Consider the following 19250-nt stretch of genomic DNA (forward strand, 5'->3'; position numbering starts at 1 on the left):
TTGACACGAAACTTGCTCTAAAAAAATCTGCAATAATGATTCAAAATAACGTTTATTAAAAAAATCGTTTAAAAAATATATTTAAATTACTTTTAAAATAACTAAATAAAAAACAATCATAACGAAATCAAAAATATTTTTTAATTATTAAAATTGATTTTTAGAAAACATTAAAATGCATTTCATAAATAATGAAGACATGAATATTTACATCAAATTATATTTTACTGAAAATTATGATAAAAATCCTTCATAAAAAAATATTTAACTATGGCTAATAAAATATGGTAAAATCATTATATTTATATCCTTATCAAAAATATATAAATGATATATTAAAGATACAAAGTCAAAATTAAATGAATCAGACTGGAGATCTTTGAGGATAAAAGTTCAAGTATTAATTATCACTCACAATACAAACAAGATGAAGCTATTTCGCGACAACTAGTATTTGTTTTAGCTGTCACATTCGAGAACGAAAGTTCAACAAACGCTCGACTGGAAAATACCGTTTTTGGCACCTCGGTCATTTCACCAATCGTCCTGACTATGCACGCCAGGCGATTATTCATGCCGACGAACCGAACTTTCTACTTTATGAATATTTAATCGCTTCCCAAAAGAGCCTAGGGCTTACGAATTGCGAATTTGCATCTAACAACCGTCGACTACTATAGTGATGCTAACAATCGGAGAAATCGTTTTTTAGCTCCGTACACAGCTTCGTTTGCGCAACGCTAAATTATAAATTTAATAATGACTGAGATTGCGCTTCACAACCTACATTGAATAGCCCAGAAAATGTAACGTCAAATATTTTTCTAAGCCACAATTATAGTAACAACTTTGCAAGAATTGTGTTACAAAAAAAGCAATGTAATGCTGAGAAAAAAATATGTGCATCTCTCTTAATTGAAGGCTATACATATTATATTTGATTAGATCTAATAAAGATTAATTTTGTAATAAACAATAAAATCCAGCGATTTACCTTGATATGTCCTTTCATAGAAATATTGCTTAATTTATAATTGCTCAATATTTTATAGGCATTAAAATCTCATTTTATAGAGCATTGTTCACAAGAAAAAGTTGAGTATTGTCAGCATTAAAATAAAATATTTATTTAGCAATGCTTGTAAACTTAACGCGAAATAACAAAACACATAAAAGATCGTATCATTGTGGTAGTTTAAAAATGGCAAACGCGTTTATACAATTAAAACACTTCACTCGATTTTATGCGCACTGTGGTTATGATAAAGCGATATTCCGACTTTTTGAGGAAACTTGGACGTACCTTGTGGAGAGTTGTGGATTGCGATACTGTTGGAGAGCGAATGGATTGTCGACTGTGAAAAGTGGTGGAGTATATAGCCACGAATAACCTACATCCTCCCCACCGAACCGCCGAACCTCCGAAGCCGAGGTGCATCTCTTCGCTGCATGATGCCTCTCTTCCGATCCGATGGCATGTTATGCACCGCGATGCCTCAACTCGTAATACGAATACGACAAAATCGTCAGATTACATTTCGACTGACGAAAGTGAACCGAATTCGTTTACATGCCGCGTAATGACGGATGATATTTTTTGCTTTGAAACAATGTTATGAATGTCGCTACAAAAATAAATGTGTTATTTATTTATTTATGCAGATAAAGTCTCCAATTTTCGATTTTGAATCAATAATTATGCAAATTATAATATCATAAATGCTTCATCTTATATTTCATAAAACATATTTTAACTAGCTGTCGGTACTTCACTACCGTGAGGTACCACAGCTAGTGAGTGTGTGGATACCGGACCTTCAACTTTGTGGGTTTTAAATTTTATTTATTTTTTATTGTTCATACCGAATATTTAAACTATTTTGTGACTATTCGCAATATGGTGAATTATAAATATGATTATGCAATTCCTACATATTTTATCGATATGTACCAGTTAGGTTAGTACAGTTAAATTGTATTTAAAAGCTTAACAAATTTACTGACATTACAATAGATGTTATACTGTATAGTTGAAAATATATAAATTTTAATACACTATTTAAAAATAAATAATTTTCGTAGAAAAATGAGCATATAGATCTTCAAAATTTATTCTTGGAATTCATAATTCTTATAAAATTTTGGATTTCGTTTTAATTGGAGACTGGAATTTTAATTGAAACAAATATGAGAATATTTATACTTTAAAATTAGTAAAAATATGCAATGTGTTAAAAAAATACAAGGACAATTTATATCTAGAGCACATTAAAAGATTTAGTTTTTACCAATAGTAAAAGAGTACAACGTAACGTAAAAATTACTGATCATTTTATTGTATATATTTATATAAAAAAACATATGATAATTAGGTAGCGCACAAAAAAAAAGTTCTTGCAAACTCTCAAAATTGTGTATATTCCCTACCAGCAGCTTAAAGAAGTACTTTTCCAAGTACACTTATCGATGCGACTTTAAGGTAACATATCTTAGTATATCCTGTAGTAATTTCGTGGAAAATAAAAATTGATGTATATGTATTTGAGAAACCTTTTATAGACTTTTTATATTACTAATAATTCAATTGAATTACTTGGCAACCAGACCAAAGAAACATGCGCTTTTATGATGCAAACGACCATTTCCGCACTTATGCGTTTTAACATTGAATAAAATTCTGTTTTTTTTATGAGAAATTACGTAGTAATTCTGTGTCAGAAATGTTACTAAAATTTAAATATACGTATACAATAAAGCTGAATATCAATAAAAAAATCATGCTATACATTTTTTCTCAGAAATATGATGCATATTTTATTTTTCTCTACTGATCGCCAACTAGCATAAGGAAAGTCATTCAACGATCAATTCCTATAAAGTATGCTAGGATATGATTCCCCCAAATTGTATCTACGAGTGTACTTGCGAAAGCACTTTTATTAATTTACACGAAACCATTAGGGCTTTAGAAAAATACGTAATTCATCATTGACATGGTGTCAGAAATTCAGCATACATTCACCCAATTAACCACTTGATCTATTGGATTGTAGATGAAGTTAAAATTATAAAAAAATCTATATAATTTAATTTAATTTTAGTATAAATAAAATTATGTCACCAGCTAGGAATATTTTATGCAAAAGATGTGCAATCTAAGTGTTCATAAGGTACGTTATTCAATAACATGTATCGTAGTCGTTGAAACATGATGTACATAAACCAGTACATAAAAGTAGGATGAATTAAATGAAAGTTTTCTATATTTATCACACACGGAAAATATCTCACAAAAAGTTTTAATTCATTCCTAAAAAAGTACGCAATATTTATACCAAAAATATAAGATAATTAAATGTTAAATTACATGTTTATTTGAGCTGCATCATCATTTTTATTATAATAATTTGTAGTCCCAAGTAAGGACTGATTAAGGTTTTTTTAATAATCAGTTCAATATAATTTGGTAAATAAAAGTATTAAAGAAAAATTTTCGTTTTGAAAATGTATTATAAATTAATTGTTCCTGTAACTTGTTTTTTTGCTAACATATACATTTTTTTTAAGCATTTAATATTTTTTATAATTTTACTACTAAGTAAGACTTATATATTAACTATTTTTGTTTAAAATATCATAAAAACATAATATCACACAATCAAATATAATTAAAAATTATCACTGCAATAACAAAAGTTATAATTTTGTAAATAAAATAATAATTAGATTTTTAGTTCAAAACAACAATTAAAATTTAGAGTCTAAAATCGAGCATTAAATAAATTAAATATGTAGTATATGTTATATAATATTTCATAATTACTAATTAAATAAACAGACATATTAAGGATCAACTAAAGTTTAATTATCAGCATAAAAAATTTTCAATTTTATTATCGACTAAATTCGTGCTATTTAAACAGATAATGCCATTCTTTTGACAATATTGTAGTAAGATCAGGATTTGCATAAATGAAAGTTAAGGACCTTTAAATAAAAATCTTAATTAAAAGTTAAAAATGTCACTCACGATAATATTAGTGCCTCACTTTTATGTACCAGTAAAATGGACACAGTTTATTATGAAACAAAATAAACGGTACATCTTCCAGTAACATCTTATTACACAACGAGAGGTGATAATTTGTATTAGATTTGATATTTAAATGGAATAAAGTGCGTCGTACTTTTGAACAGTATATATGTATTTATCGTTTGAGAATCATATTCATCCTACACTAAGTTCTAAATGTTTGTTAAAAAAATTAACAGTAATTTAATAACAAGGATCATGATGTTTCAACTTTTACAAATATTAAAACCTTTGAACTTTTAGTGAAGCAATAAAGAAAGACATAATAATTAATTATTTACAAATAAAGGGTTTCAACATAACTTTACACAAGTAATTATTTTTTTTATTAATATTAGCTAGACACTAGTATTTTATTAATTGTTTTTAACTTTAAATTTATTTTTTGGTTTAAAGATATCTTCATGTATATGAACTCCTAATAAAAAAAATTTCCACCAAAGTCCACTTTTACTACTACATTAATTTTATAAACTTGTTAAATCTCAATTGTATATATGATATTGCTTACTCTATGACAGTATGTATTATATATGAATTAAGCAATTATGTACTTATTTTTATTCATTAAATACATGTTTAGGTTTAAATTGCATTATGTATTATACATAAATCAAATATAACAAATCAACTATTGGTAAATTTATTGTGCTAGAACTAGTTATGTTATTTTTAAACATATGAGTCACAATTATTGTCACAAACGATTTATAAAACTTCAGTCTATCTTAAGACACGACGACGAATCTATCGAAACTTAAATGTTTCCGAACGTTATCGCAGATTACGCGTTTTTAATCCTTAGTTTGTATTCAGAATTGATTCTTGGTTATGATTTGAATACTACATTTCCTATCGTGAAACTTCAGCAAGGATTATTGCGGGGAAAAGCAATGAAAACACTAGAAGGAGTTCCGTATTATAGTTTTATTGGTATATCATTTGGCGAACCACCTATAGGAAAGCTTAGATTTAAGGTAAAACATTTTTTTTATGAATTATGATTTAAAATTTAAGTAGTATATATAATATTCCAGGATCCTATACCGGCTTCCTCTTGGGAAGGTATCAAAGATGCCATTGAAGAGAGTAACTTGCCAGCTCAGTTTCACTTTAATACCTATCAATTTATAGGAAGCGACGATTGCTTATACCTAAACGTGCATACTCCAAAATTAGAATACGATGGTGAATTGTTGCCAGTTATGGTTAAAATTTTCGGTGGAGCATTTGTTAGTGGTAACATTACATCTACGCACTTTAAACCAAACAATTTCATTAACGAAAATGTCGTGTTTGTGAATATAAATTTTCGTATAGGGGTAATGGGATTTTTGTGTACAGATCCGGTAAATGCAAGAGGAGACATGGGTTTGAAAGATCAAACCATGGCTCTGAAATGGATCAAAGATAACATACAAGTGTTCAACGGAGATCCAAATAAAATTACTATATTCGGCTGCAGCTCTGGATCTGCCTCGGTCGACTATCATATTTTGTCGCCAAAATCTAAAGGCCTATTTCAAAGGGCGATAATGCAATCTGGTTCAGTGATGAACTTTTGGTCAAGAAGTAATGACGGTGTTGAATACGCTAGAAGATTAGCTGCAATTTTAGGATATAATAAAAATTCCAACGAAACTCTGTTCAATTTCTTGAATAATTTTGATACTAAAACATTGGTGTTGAACTCTAGATACATGATGAACGCGGATGACTTCAGATTGATAAGATTATATGCATTTCCGCCTGTCATCAACCAATTTAAAGGATACGATGGATTCTTGAACGAAGAACCTCATACAATGCTGAAAAGAGGAGACTTTAATAAAGTGGAGATATTATCCGGAGTAACCAATTACGAAGGATATGACATGTCTACACGTTACGAAAGTGAGAACCAAGAAATTGAACATGATCTGTTAAATGGAAATTTCATCAAACTAATACCACAGATTTTAAACATTGGCTTTAAAGACTGCGATAAAATGTTACGTTGTTTATATAGATATACAAAAACTAACGACTGCGAGAGCAAATTCAGTAAACCGACAAACATTGTTAATTTTTTTACCGATCTTCTGGTACACGCTGGAGTGCTTTTTTCCCTAGAACAACGATTAAAATACAACCTAAATAATGAGTATTTCTATTACTTTACATACAATATAAATATGGATAAGTACCCTACTATTCGAGGGGCTAACCATGCTTCTGAAGAAGTACTTATTGGATTGACCAGAGACCCTAAATATTTTACTCCAACTGACGTAATAACGAAAGATAGACTTATGAAAATGTGGACTAACTTTGCAAAAACTGGGTAAGATTAACTATGACAAATATTAATTTTATATTAAAGTTTTATATTGTTTTTATAATTATATTTTTCAGAAATCCAACTCCGGAACAAAATGATTTAATTAACGTTAAATGGTTACCTATGACTAAAAATAAATTTCAATTTTTAAATATCAGCGTTAATCTCAACATGAGTTATGAACTGCACACAGAGAGAAGAAATCTTTGGAGAAAAATTTATGAATCTGTTAAAATGTGATCTAAAGTAATGACAATTTTTCAATTAAGTTTTTATAAACATAATGCAAACTTTTAATTTGCTGTACAATTAAACTTGATAAATTTTTTTCTATGACATGTTAGCCACAAATATAGCTTGATTTATACATATATAAAATTAAAAGCTTATCATTACTCTCCCCAGCTGTCTTTGGTTTATAGTTTTTTTACATAGATACAATTTTTGTTTTAGCAAAATAGTCAAAAATCATTTGGAGTTATAAAAATAATATATTTTGAGTTCTAAAATTTAATTATTTTTTTCAAAGTAAAAAATTAGTTTTTGCAATAAAAATATCTACAAATCTGTTGCATTTTTATGATTGTATTATGTAGCGATTTTACTACTTGATTTTGTGTGTTTTGAAGCACTGTATAATTACATATTATTTTCTAAACGATCTGTATAGACATAAAATGTAATGATTTTACTAATAGTAGTGTCAATACATCACTGTTGATTAATTAAACGTTAATTTAAAAAAATACTTTAGTTGTAATTAATTATAAATTATTTATATGTAACCATTATATAGTAAAATAAATTATTTAGAAATACCGTTAGTTCAATATATGAACTTCAAAATTGCAGTTAGAAACATAGTCCAGAACTACCACTTCACTTCTGAGTTGGAATAAGCAAGAGTTCAGCCAAACTCGCACCAAACGGAGCTACGACGAACTGGCCGAGATGACCCAAAGAAGGCCAAGAGTACAACCGATTTCCACTTTAATCGTTTGCTCTGGTCCCAACAGTTTAAATACTGTACAAAGAAGACAATAAAATGTTTTTTTATTGTCTTATTCTCTTACACAAATAGCATGAAAACTTAAAATTACAAATAGCATAAACATATCATATAATCAAATACTATGAAAAATCAATATTTTAAATATGTATTTAAAACATTACTTCAAATAAACTAAATATGTAATATGTTTTATAATATTTCATAATTAATAATAAAAATATAAATATATTTTTTCGATTTTTCAATATAAAAAATAGACATTTTAATGATAAACCAAAGGTGAATTATCATTATGAAATACGTTAAATTTTATTAGCGACTAACTTCATGCAGTATACACAGATAATCTCAATTCTATTCTAGCAAATGGCGGCCCGCGTAGCATTTTAGAAATTACTTTAATAAAATATGTAAGTATGTATTAATAAGAAATTGAATATAACTCAAGATTCCTCCTATTACAAAAAATGTTTTCATTATAATTCCAACTCAAAATAAATTCTAAAATTCTATAACAGTCGTTTTTTGTTGATATTTACACATATAGTATTAAATCAAACTAAAGTAGTGTTTGATAAAGACTACTTAATACAAAAGTTATTTTTAAAAACCTAGTAAATTTTCATTCAATTTATGCAGTAGTAAAATATTAATGAAAAACATATTTTTGAAATTCATATGTAAACTTTTTTTTAATTACAAACAATAATCTAGTCACTAACACATTTCAATTGTAGAGTTCGTAATATGTGTAAAAAATATATTTTATATTGCCAGTATGTATCATATATATATAAAACAATACTATTATTCTTTTTTTAATGAATACAACATGATTAGGATTTAATTGGATTATGTATTATAAATTAATTATATTTTTTATAAAAAATGGACATAGATAACTATCGATAAATTTCTTGTACTAGTGCTAGTTATTATATATTTATTTAAGTTTGGCTATTTTTAAATTTATGATATCACTGTATATGCATGTTAATCACAATTATTGTTACAAACGATTTATTAAACTCCAGTCTGTCTTTAGACACGGTAACGAATCTAACAAAATTAAAATGCTACCGAATATTATCGCAGATTACGCGTTATTAATACTGAGATTGCATTCAGAACTGATTCCTAGTTATGTTTTGAATACTAAATTTCCTATCGTCAAACTTCAGCAAGGATTATTAAGGGGAAAAGCCACGAATACACTAGAAGGAGTTCCATATTATAGTTTTATTGGAATACCATTCGGCGAACCACCTATAGGAAAGCTCAGATTTAAGGTAAAACACTTTTTTTATGAATTATGATTTAAAATTTAAGAAGTATATATAATATTACAGGATCCTATACCGGCTTCTTCTTGGGAAGGTATCAAAGATGCCATTGAGGAGAGCAACTTGCCAGCCCAGTATGACACGGAAACCTATCAATTTGTAGGAAACGACGATTGCTTATATCTAGACGCGCATACTCCTAAATTAAAATATGATGGTGATTTGTTGCCAGTTATGGTTAGACTTTTTGGTGGAGGATTTGTTAGTGGTAACATTACATCTACGCACTTTAAACCAAACAATTTCATTAACGAAAATGTCGTGTTTGTGAATATAAATTTTCGTATAGGGGTAATGGGATTTTTGTGTACAGATCCGGTAAACGCAAGAGGAGACATGGGTTTGAAAGATCAAACCTTGGCTCTGAAATGGATCAAAGATAACATACAAGTGTTCAACGGAGATCCAAATAAAATTACGATATTCGGCTGCAGCTCTGGATCTGCTTCGGTCGACTATCATATTTTGTCGCCAAAATCTAAAGGCCTATTTCAGAGGGCGATAATGCAATCTGGTTCAGTGATGAACTTTTGGTCAAGAAGTAATGACGGTGTTGAATACGCTAGAAGATTAGCTGCAATTTTAGGATATAATAAAAATTCCAACGAAACTCTATTCAATTTCTTGAATAATTTTGATAGTAAAACATTGGTGTTGAACTCTAGATTCATGATGAACGCGGATGACTTCAGATTGATAAGATTATATGCATTTCCGCCTGTCATCAACCAATTTAAAGGATACGATGGATTCTTGAACGAAGAACCTCACACAATGCTGAAAAGAGGAGACTTCAATAAAGTGGAGATATTATCCGGAGTAACAAATTACGAAGGATATGAGATGTCTAGATGTTACGAAAGTGAGAACCATGAAATTGAACATGATCTGTTAAATGGAAATTTCATCAAACTAATACCAAAGATTTTTAACATTGGCTTTAAAGACTGCGATAAAATGTTACGTTGTTTATATAGATATACAAAAACTAACGACTGGGAGAGCAAATTTAGTAAGCCGACAAACATTGTTAATTTTTTTACCGATCTTCTGATACACGCTGGAGTGTTTTTCTCCCTAGAACAGCGACTAAAATACAATTCAAATAATGAGTATTTCTATTACTTTACATACAATATAAATATAGATAAGTACCCTACGATTCGAGGAGCTGATCATGCTTCTGAAGAAGGACTCATTGGATTAACCAGAGACCCTAAATATTTCACTCCAACTGACGTAATAACGAAAGATAGACTTATGAAAATGTGGACTAACTTTGCAAAAACTGGGTAAGATTAACTATGACAAATATTAATTATATATCAAAGTTTTATATTGTTTTTATAATTATATTTTTCAGAAATCCAACTCCGGAACAAAATGATTTAATTAACGTTAAATGGTTACCTATGACTAAAAATAAATTTCGATTTTTAAATATCAGCGTTAATCTCAACATGAGTTATGAACTGCACACAGAGAGAAGAAATTTTTGGAGAAAAATTTATGAATCTGTTAAAATTTAATCTAAAGTAATGACAATTTTTTAATTAAGTTTTTATAAACATAATGCAAACTATTTATTTGCTGTAAATTTAAGCTTGATAAAATTTTTCTATAACATGTTACCACAAATATAGCTTGATTTATATTTAAAATTAAAAGCTTATATTACTTTCCCCAGCCGTTTATGCTTTATAGTTTTTTTACATAAATACCATTTTTATTTTATCAATAAAGTCAAAAATTATTTCGAGTTATAAAAATAATATATTTTGAGTTCTAAAATTTAATTATTTTTTTCAAAGTAGAAAATTAGTTTTTGCAATAAAAATATCTACAAATCAGATGCATTTTTATGATTGTATTATGTAGCGATTTTACTGCTTGATTTTGTGTTTTGTAACACTGTAATTATATATTATTTTTAAACGATCTGTATAGCCATAAAATGTAACGATTTGACCAATAGTATTGTCAATACATCACTGTTAATTAATTAAACATTAATTTAAAAAATTAAAAATACTTTAGTTGTAATTAAATATAAGTTACTAATATATAACCATTACGTAGTAAAATAAATTATTTAGAAACGCCGTTAGTTCAATATATAAACATCGAAATTGCAGTCAGAAACATAGTTCAGAATTACCACTTCATTTTTGAGTTGGAATAAACAATAGTTCAGCCAAACTCGCACCAAACGGAGCTACGACGAATTGGCCGAGATGACACAAAGAAGCCCAAGAGCACAACCAATTTACACTTTGCATTTGCTTTGATTTCCGCAAACGTTTGATCTGGTCTCAACACTTCAAATACTGTACAAAGAAGACAATAAAATATATTTTTATTGTCTTCTTTATCATTTATACCTTTTACACAAATAGCATGAAAACTTAAAATTACAAATAACATAAACATATAATATAATCAAATACTATTAAAAATCAATATATTAAATATTTATTTAAAGCATTACTTTAAATAAACTAAATATGTAATATGCTTTATAATATTTCATAATTAATAATAAAAATATATTTAAAATCGATTTTTCAATATAAAAAAATAGACAAATTAATGATAAACCAAAGGTGAATTATTATTATGAAAAACGTTAAATTTTATTAGCGAAGAACTTCATGCATTATACACAGATAATCTCAATTCCACCCTGGCAAACGGCGGCCTGCGGGCCGAATCCGGCCCGCTAAGCATTTTAAAAATTGCTTTAATAAAATATGAGAGTATGTATAAATAAATATTAATATAACTCAAGATTCCTCCTATTTAAAAAAAATATTTTTATTATAAATCCAACTCTAAATAAATTCTAAAATTCTAAAACAGTCGATTTTGTTGATATCTATACATATAGTATTAAATCAAACTATAGTAGTGTTTGATAAAGACTACTTAATACAGACGTTTATTTTTAAAAACCTAGTAAATTTTCATTTAATTTATGCAATAGTAAAATATTTTTGTAAAACATATGTAAGCTTTTTTGTAGTTACAAACAATAATCTAATCATTAACTTATGTCAATTGTAGAGATCGTAATATGTGTAAAAAATATATTTTATATTACCAGTATGTATATGTATAAAGCAATACTATTGTTCATATTTTTTTATTGAATACAACATTATTAGGATTTAATTAGATTATGTATTATAAATTAATTATATTTTTTATAAAACATAAACATAGATAACTATCGATAAATTTATTGTACTAGTACTAGTTAATATATATGTATTTAAGTTTAGCTATTTTTAAATTTATGAGATCACTGTATAAGTGTATATGCATGTTTATCACAATTATTGTTACAAACGATTTATTGAACTCCAGTCTGTCTTTAGACACGGTAACGAATCTAACAAAATTAAAATGCTTCCGGATATTATCGCAGATTACGCGTTATTAATACTTAGATTGCACTCAGAACTGATTCCTAGTTATGATTTGAATATTAAATTTCCTATCGTCAAACTTCAGCAAGGATTATTAAGGGGTAAAGCCACGAAAACACTAGAAGGAGTTCCGTATTATAGTTTTATTGGTATACCATTTGGCGAACCACCTATAGGAAAGCTCAGATTTAAGGTAAAACATTATTTTTATAAATTATGATTATCAATTTAAGTAGTACATATAATATTACAGGATCCTATACCGGCTTCCTCTTGGGAAGGTATCAAAGATGCCATTGAGGAGAGCAACTTGCCAGCTCAGTTTCACTTTAATACCTATCAATTTATAGGAAGCGACGATTGCTTATACCTAAACGTGCATACTCCAAAATTAGAATACGATGGTGATTTGTTGCCAGTTATGGTTAAAATTTTCGGCGGAGGATTTGTTAGTGGTAACATTACATCTACGCATTTTAAAGCAAACAATTTTATTAACGAAAATGTCGTGATTGTGAATATAAATTATCGTTTAGGCGTAATGGGATTTTTGTGTACAGATTCGGTAAACGCAAGAGGAGATATGGGTTTGAAAGATCAAACCTTGGCTCTGAAATGGATCAAAGATAACATACAAGTGTTCAACGGAGATCCAAATAAAATTACGATATTCGGCTGCAGCTCTGGATCTGCCTCGGTCGACTATCATATTTTGTCGCCAAAATCTAAAGGCTTATTTCAAAGGGCGATAATGCAATCTGGTTCAGTGATGAATTTTTGGGCAAGAAGTAATAACGGCGTTGAATACGCTCAAAGATTAGCTGCAATTTTAGGATATAATAAAAATTCCAACGAAACTCTATTCAATTTCTTGAATAATTTTGATACTGAAACATTGGTGTTGAACTCTAGATACATGATGAACACGGATGACATCAGATTGATAAGATTATTTGCATTTCCGCCTGTCATCAACCAATTTAAAGGATACGATGGATTCTTGAACGAAGAACCTCACACAATGCTAAAAAGAGGAGACTTTAATAAAGTGGAGATATTATCTGGTGTAACAAATTACGAAGGATATGATATGTCTACACGTTACGAAAGTAAGACCCAAGAAATTGAACATGATCTGTCAAATGGAGATTTCATCAAACTAATACCAAAGTTTCTGAACACTGGCTTTAAAGACTGCGATAAAATGTTCCGTTATTTATATAGAAGTACACAAACTAACGAGTGGGAGAGCGAATTTAGTAAACCGACAAACATCGTTAATTTTTTTACCGATCTTTTGGTACACTCTGGGATGTTTTTCTCGCTAGAACAACGATTAAAATACAATTTAAATAATGAGTATTTCTATTACTTTACATACAATATAAATATAGATAAGTACCCTACGATTCGAGGAGCTGATCATGCTTCTGAAGAAGCACTCATTGGATTAACCAGAGACCCTAAATATTTCACTCAAACTGACGTAATAACGAAAGATAGACTTATGAAAATGTGGACTAACTTTGCAAAAACTGGGTAAGATTAACTATGACAAATATTAATTATATATCAAAGTTATATATTGGTCTTTTAATTATATTTTTCAGAAATCCAACTCCAGAAAAAAATGCTTTGATTAACGTTAAATGGTTACCTATTACTAAAAATAAATTTCGATTTTTAAAAATTAGCCTGAATCTCAACATGAGTTATGAACTGCACACAGAAAGAAGAAATCTTTGGAGAAAAATTTATGAATCTGTTAAAATGGTATCTTAAATAATGTTAATTTTCACAATTATGTTTTTATAAACATAATACAAAATATTTATTTGGTTTAAAATTAAAGTTGTTTTTAATTGTAATTAAATTACTTTACTGAATATATGTTTGGAAATGTACTATATATTTAAAAAATAAATCTAAATAAAATACGTTGCATACTTTAATGCTTATTTTCTAGTAATTCTAGCAATATAGTGCAAAAGAATAAAATATTTTGGGAAACTTCTCAAAAAACGAGGTAATAATATTTAATTGTCTGTTGTGCTCATCAAAACAGAACTATAATATTCGAATCATAACTTAATTATGTGTTTTTGTAGTATTATAAAATTAAATATATTTTTTTCACGATTTGTAAAGCCTCAAAAAGTAAATATTTTGCCATAAAGATTTAATGAACTTGATTGATATGTAAAATAACACCCTAATAATTATTTTTTCCTAGTTGTATTTTTTGTTTTTAATTTTTATGTCATAGTGTGTATAAGATGAATAACTCAAATTTAAACAATTTATAGAGATACTCACAAAATAAGATAGCATGTACACTCATTGTACATCATAGTATAGATAAGGTTAAAGTCAAGATTATCTTTATAGTATTAGAGATTCTATTAAAATTGTTATTAAATACGAAAAAAAATATTTAGCAAATATATAGGTCAATGTGGTAGAAAATTAGATATGAATGTAATATTTTTTTACACGTCACAAATAGCCGTAAAAATAATAAAATTAATTTACTGGTAAAAAAACTATTTATACTCAGATTAGAATTAAATAAATTTTTAGTAAAAATCAATAAAACCGTTTAAATCTTATGTCTGTATTTTTAGTTCAAGTAAAAATCGAAAATCGATTCATTCAAAAAGTTTTCAATTACAAAATCAACTAAATTTAAAAATCAATCCTTATTTGTCATATAAATGGCAAAAACAAAATTTTAAAATTCAAATATTTACATTATTTGTAATTAATTATAAGTTGCTAATGTATAACCATTATATAGTAAAATACATTAGGGAGAAATGATGTAAGTTTAATATATATAATTAGAAAATGCAGTGAGAAACTTTATCTACTTTGTTTCCGATTTGGAATAAGCAAGAGAAACTATAATCGAACTCAGAGCTACGCCGAATCGGCCGAGACGACCCAAAAAAGCTTAAGAACGCAACCATTTTTCACTGCAAACGTTTGATCTGGTCCTGAGAGTTCAACTTAACACTTTTATGATTAAAAAATCATTTATACAAAAACTGTACACACATATGCTTCTAAAGCTAGTCTGTTTTTTATCAAAAGTCAGTGAAAAATTATAATGTGTAACGTGTGATCGCGTTAGTATTGGTTTTTACCAAAAAGGATGCACTGGCAGGGGTAAGAACACACGGTGGTTCTGGTTTGTTGTTCGCTAGGTATAGTTGTCAATAATAAATCTAAACCCAAATTGAAATATTTTAGCAAATATTTTTTTTTAGAAATACGTTTTTCACAAATGCAAAATGTAACGAACTTTTGCGTAGCAACAAACGCTTCTACGCTTGTAGAGATAACAAATTATTTTATGGCATGTCTATAAGTTTATTAAAATACCTCGAATGCTTCACGAACCCTTCTTTAATAGATTTTGAATCTGAATGGTGAGAAAAGCCACCGAGAATCATTGAAAACTTCAGATCCTCTCTCGAAACTAGGGTATTCAAATACCCAGGAGCGTGTATGACCCGGTTCTCGGATAATTTTTGTCCACTATTATATTCTGAAACAGAGATATAATGTATATTATATATGTATATTATAAATTTAAATATTTGATTTTCGTATCTAGCTTAAATAGTATTTAATTAAAAAATTTAAAATGTTTAAAAAATTTTTAAATAAATGTTAATACTTAATTTAATCAAAATATTCATGTACACACAATGTATAATGATAGATAAAAAAAGAAAAAAATTATACCTGTATATTTAACAATATATATTTCTGTTGCGACCTCTCCCCTTTGGAGATGGCCGTCTTTTCTTCTCGAAGGACCACCGTCTCTCGACGGAATTAAACGCCTCTAACCATAGAAATGCTTTATTATCAGAGTTTACATCCTCAGAATCCTTGCTGACGCACGACCACACGCCGTGACAGCTGAGGCGCCTTCAGGTTATTTATACACAAAAAACCACGCACGGCCATAACACACTTTTATTCGGCCATGCATAAATATATGTAAAATTGTCGGAACAATTTCTTTACTTACATTGCATTACATACATAAGACTTTGCATTACATACGTAGTCCGTAACGTCTCAGACTAATAACCCAGAGGCACGGGTTCAAGCATAGATAGTAGCATTGAATTTAAACTTATAAAAATGCGCTATTATTAAAAAACCGACAGCAGCTGCAAAGTGATACCTGTTATAAATTGGACTTTAAAAATATATATAGCATTGATTATAAACTGCATTTATAATTAATACTATAGATGTCACCGTTTCCCAAACTTTCAGTCTGGTGGTTGATATTACTTGGGTATTCATTATATCTGATTGACTTACCCAATTGGTATAGATTGAGGTTATGGTTACAACGAAAAAAGGAAAAAAATGTCAGCTCATAAATGTTTCTTTTGTTTATTAATAATAATAAATTCAAATTCAAATTCAAATTACAAATTCACCAATGAATATTTTTTTTAAATAAATTCCATTGAGTTTCGTAAAAACTACAATTTGATGTTGAAAATCATTTTGCATAAAAAAATCATTCAATGACCTATTCTAGAGCTAAAACACCACCTAAATTTTATTACAAAATTGATAACACCGTGCTTCGTCATACAAATGTGATTAGCATATATAAAACATATGCAATAAAGCTGCAAAGATTTTGGTATTGCTCAATTGAAAAGTTCAAGGGCACTGTGTACCTTGTATAATCACCAAGTGCGCAGTACAGTTGAGCATGTTTCTCTGGTCTGTTTGCCAAGCAATGAAACTGACTTACTTTTAATATAAAATACTTAAAAAAGATTTCTGAGATACCTATACAACAGCAGTCGCCAACCTTTCGGACCTCACGGACTATTAAACTTAAAATTTTGTATTCTGCGGACTCTCATCTGTCGATAATCAACCGCTTCTCTTGGATCGAATTTGTACAAACCCTCATGTGTCCAAATTAAAGAGCTCAAGTGGAAGTTAATAATGTGTGTCGGAAGCAAGGCAAGTAAGAGTTGTTGATATAAGCGCTGTGTATCTGATTTTATACACATAGCCAAAGTGAGGGATGTGTAATGCTCACCCACTTTTTCTTGCCACGATCAATTACATCAAGCTAGGAGTGTAATTATATTAGACTGTTCGCTTATTGAACTTTTATGACCGTTGCGTTAGAGTTTAAACAGTTTTCAACATGTCATCTGAACAGGTATGAAACGGTCGTTAAATATTTTGAATAAATCTAAAATATAGCATGTTTGTGACCTATTTCTTAAGTTTATAAGTGCAGTCATCTGTTATACATAATAACACTTGCAGACTTTTGTGATGCTTTTAATATACTCCATCTATTGTCACGTATGGTCCGCATGGCCGGTAAAAAAAATATATGGTTGAAAACAATAATTGTATTATTTCAATACAGAAAAAAAACAATATATATTTAATTAAACTAATACATATAAAAAAGCAGACAAAAAAAATCATAAAATATCAAAGTAAAGTGATACGAACCGGACCAGCTCCTCGTAGCTGACAATAAACAGGTCAATATGCAACGCTAGCGTATTAATGAGCCAGATGGATACAGCCATAGGTGAGTCGGCAAGTGCAGACGTTCTAGTCCCAACAGACATTAAAAGAGGACGCGATCGTGATTCTCAAAGACGTTTTGGAACCCAAAACTGGAATTCCTCGAGAATAGCTAGATTGTCGACAGCACTCAGTAATTTGAAGAAATGTTTAGCGATATACAACTTTCTGCAAGAACTCAGCGAATCGTATCCTAACGCTCCTAAAAGAAAAGCACTGGGATTTGAATCTTTTCGACTAAAAGGGAGTATTTGGTAATTCAGGGACTCTAAATTATAGATCCCGATTCAAGAATGCTACGAATTTATTTTTCATAGAGGACGCGAATAACTAACGGATCGTCAAAGTGAAAGGCGTTCTTCATAACAAAGCCGAGCATCTTGAAAGATTTATCACAGACGTCGTGTATGTGTAAAGAGAACCTCCACTTGCTCTCAAAAGTGATTCCGAGATCTTTAGTGAAAGTTTTTCTAGCCAAAATGTTCCCGCTGAGATCGTAGGAATAAACTGAGGCGAACGGGATCAAGAAAATGACACAGTATGGACTTTCCGACATTAAAGGGCAGACGCTTAACGAAGCCCATCTCCATAGAGAACCTAAATCTTTCTGTAGAAAGAAAGAGTCCGCAACAGATCGAATGCGTTTATACAATTTTAAATCATCTTGAATTTGTAAATGCCGTATTTATGTCATTAATAAATAACATAAAGAGCAGAGGGCCCAGGTTCAACCCTTGAGGCACCCCCGAAGGGGTGAAATATTCTTTTGACAATCGGCCGTCATAGGTTACAAACTGTCTACTATCGCTCAAATAACCGAGTTAAATCATCCGAGCAACCGAGGTTCGACCATTTTTTTTAAGAATAACTCATGACAAACCTTGTCCAATGCCTTCTCAAAATCTGCATATACGATGTTTACTTGAATTCCCGCATCAAGAAATTTTGTCACCATTTTTCTGAAAGACTGTTGGTCCAACAAAACTTACCGAACGTGATTAAAAACATATTTATGGATAATTATTTCAATCTATCGTTTTAAAGGTCCTTGAAATTCATTGTTTTTTGTAATAAATACATAAAACTTATAAAGCAAGGATTTTAGTTTTAAATTTGTTTATTATTATACATATACATCGAGTTATATTATATTTTGGGTAAAAAGAAAATGTATCTTTATTGCTGTTACCAATAATATGAGCTGGTTGAGTTGATTTGGTTTCCATATAAGACCTGTTGGACTTTGAGCTTTGAGAGTTTTATTGAATGTGCTAGAAAAGTGAAGTTTTTTAGAATTTATGGCAGGTTAAAGACCCACGTTTGGGTTCGTCAGGTTTTCCGCGGTCGCGCTAGTCAATTTTGCGCGAAAATGAAAGTTGCACAAAACCACTAAAACTAGCTGCATTTGAAAGCGAAGATGAACCACTCTGGCACACATTGGCCAGATCTTCATCTC

At 29.1% G+C, this 19250-nt stretch overlaps 4 protein-coding genes across 4 annotated transcripts in view; 3 read left to right on the plus strand and 1 right to left on the minus strand.

Annotated features, from left to right (window-relative positions):
- The window catches only part of LOC148233649 (uncharacterized), a 38332-nt gene extending 36750 nt beyond the window's left edge, over positions 1-1582 (minus strand). The window contains exon 1 of the mRNA XM_088188555.1: positions 1304-1582. Coding sequence (XP_088044681.1) covers positions 1304-1438 — 135 coding nt within the window. The 5' untranslated portion in view covers positions 1439-1582. The remainder of the gene's footprint in view (positions 1-1303) is intronic.
- A 3253-nt stretch (positions 1583-4835) lies between these two features.
- LOC148233650 (juvenile hormone esterase-like) lies at positions 4836-6884 on the plus strand. The gene is made up of 3 exons (XM_088188635.1): positions 4836-5070; positions 5131-6416; positions 6488-6884. The coding sequence occupies exons 1-3, from the start codon at positions 4855-4857 to the stop codon at positions 6651-6653; spliced, it is 1668 nt and encodes a 555-aa protein (XP_088044761.1). The 5' UTR covers positions 4836-4854; the 3' UTR covers positions 6654-6884.
- A 480-nt stretch (positions 6885-7364) lies between these two features.
- LOC148233651 (cholinesterase 1-like) lies at positions 7365-10297 on the plus strand. Its single transcript, XM_088188943.1, has 4 exons — positions 7365-7409; positions 8775-9630; positions 9916-10060; positions 10132-10297. Exons 1-4 carry the CDS (start codon positions 7365-7367, stop codon positions 10295-10297), a joined length of 1212 nt encoding a protein of 403 aa, XP_088045069.1.
- Positions 10298-12173: 1876 nt separating this feature from the next.
- LOC148233652 (juvenile hormone esterase-like) lies at positions 12174-13978 on the plus strand. Its single transcript, XM_088188944.1, has 4 exons — positions 12174-12389; positions 12450-13305; positions 13591-13735; positions 13807-13978. The coding sequence occupies exons 1-4, from the start codon at positions 12174-12176 to the stop codon at positions 13976-13978; spliced, it is 1389 nt and encodes a 462-aa protein (XP_088045070.1).
- The last annotated feature ends 5272 nt before the right edge of the window (positions 13979-19250 follow it).

This window comes from Plectrocnemia conspersa, unplaced genomic scaffold, assembly GCF_051122295.1.
Source record: "Plectrocnemia conspersa isolate PC_06_02 unplaced genomic scaffold, ASM5112229v1 ptg000007l, whole genome shotgun sequence".
Taxonomy (NCBI): Eukaryota; Metazoa; Arthropoda; class Insecta; order Trichoptera; family Polycentropodidae; genus Plectrocnemia; species Plectrocnemia conspersa.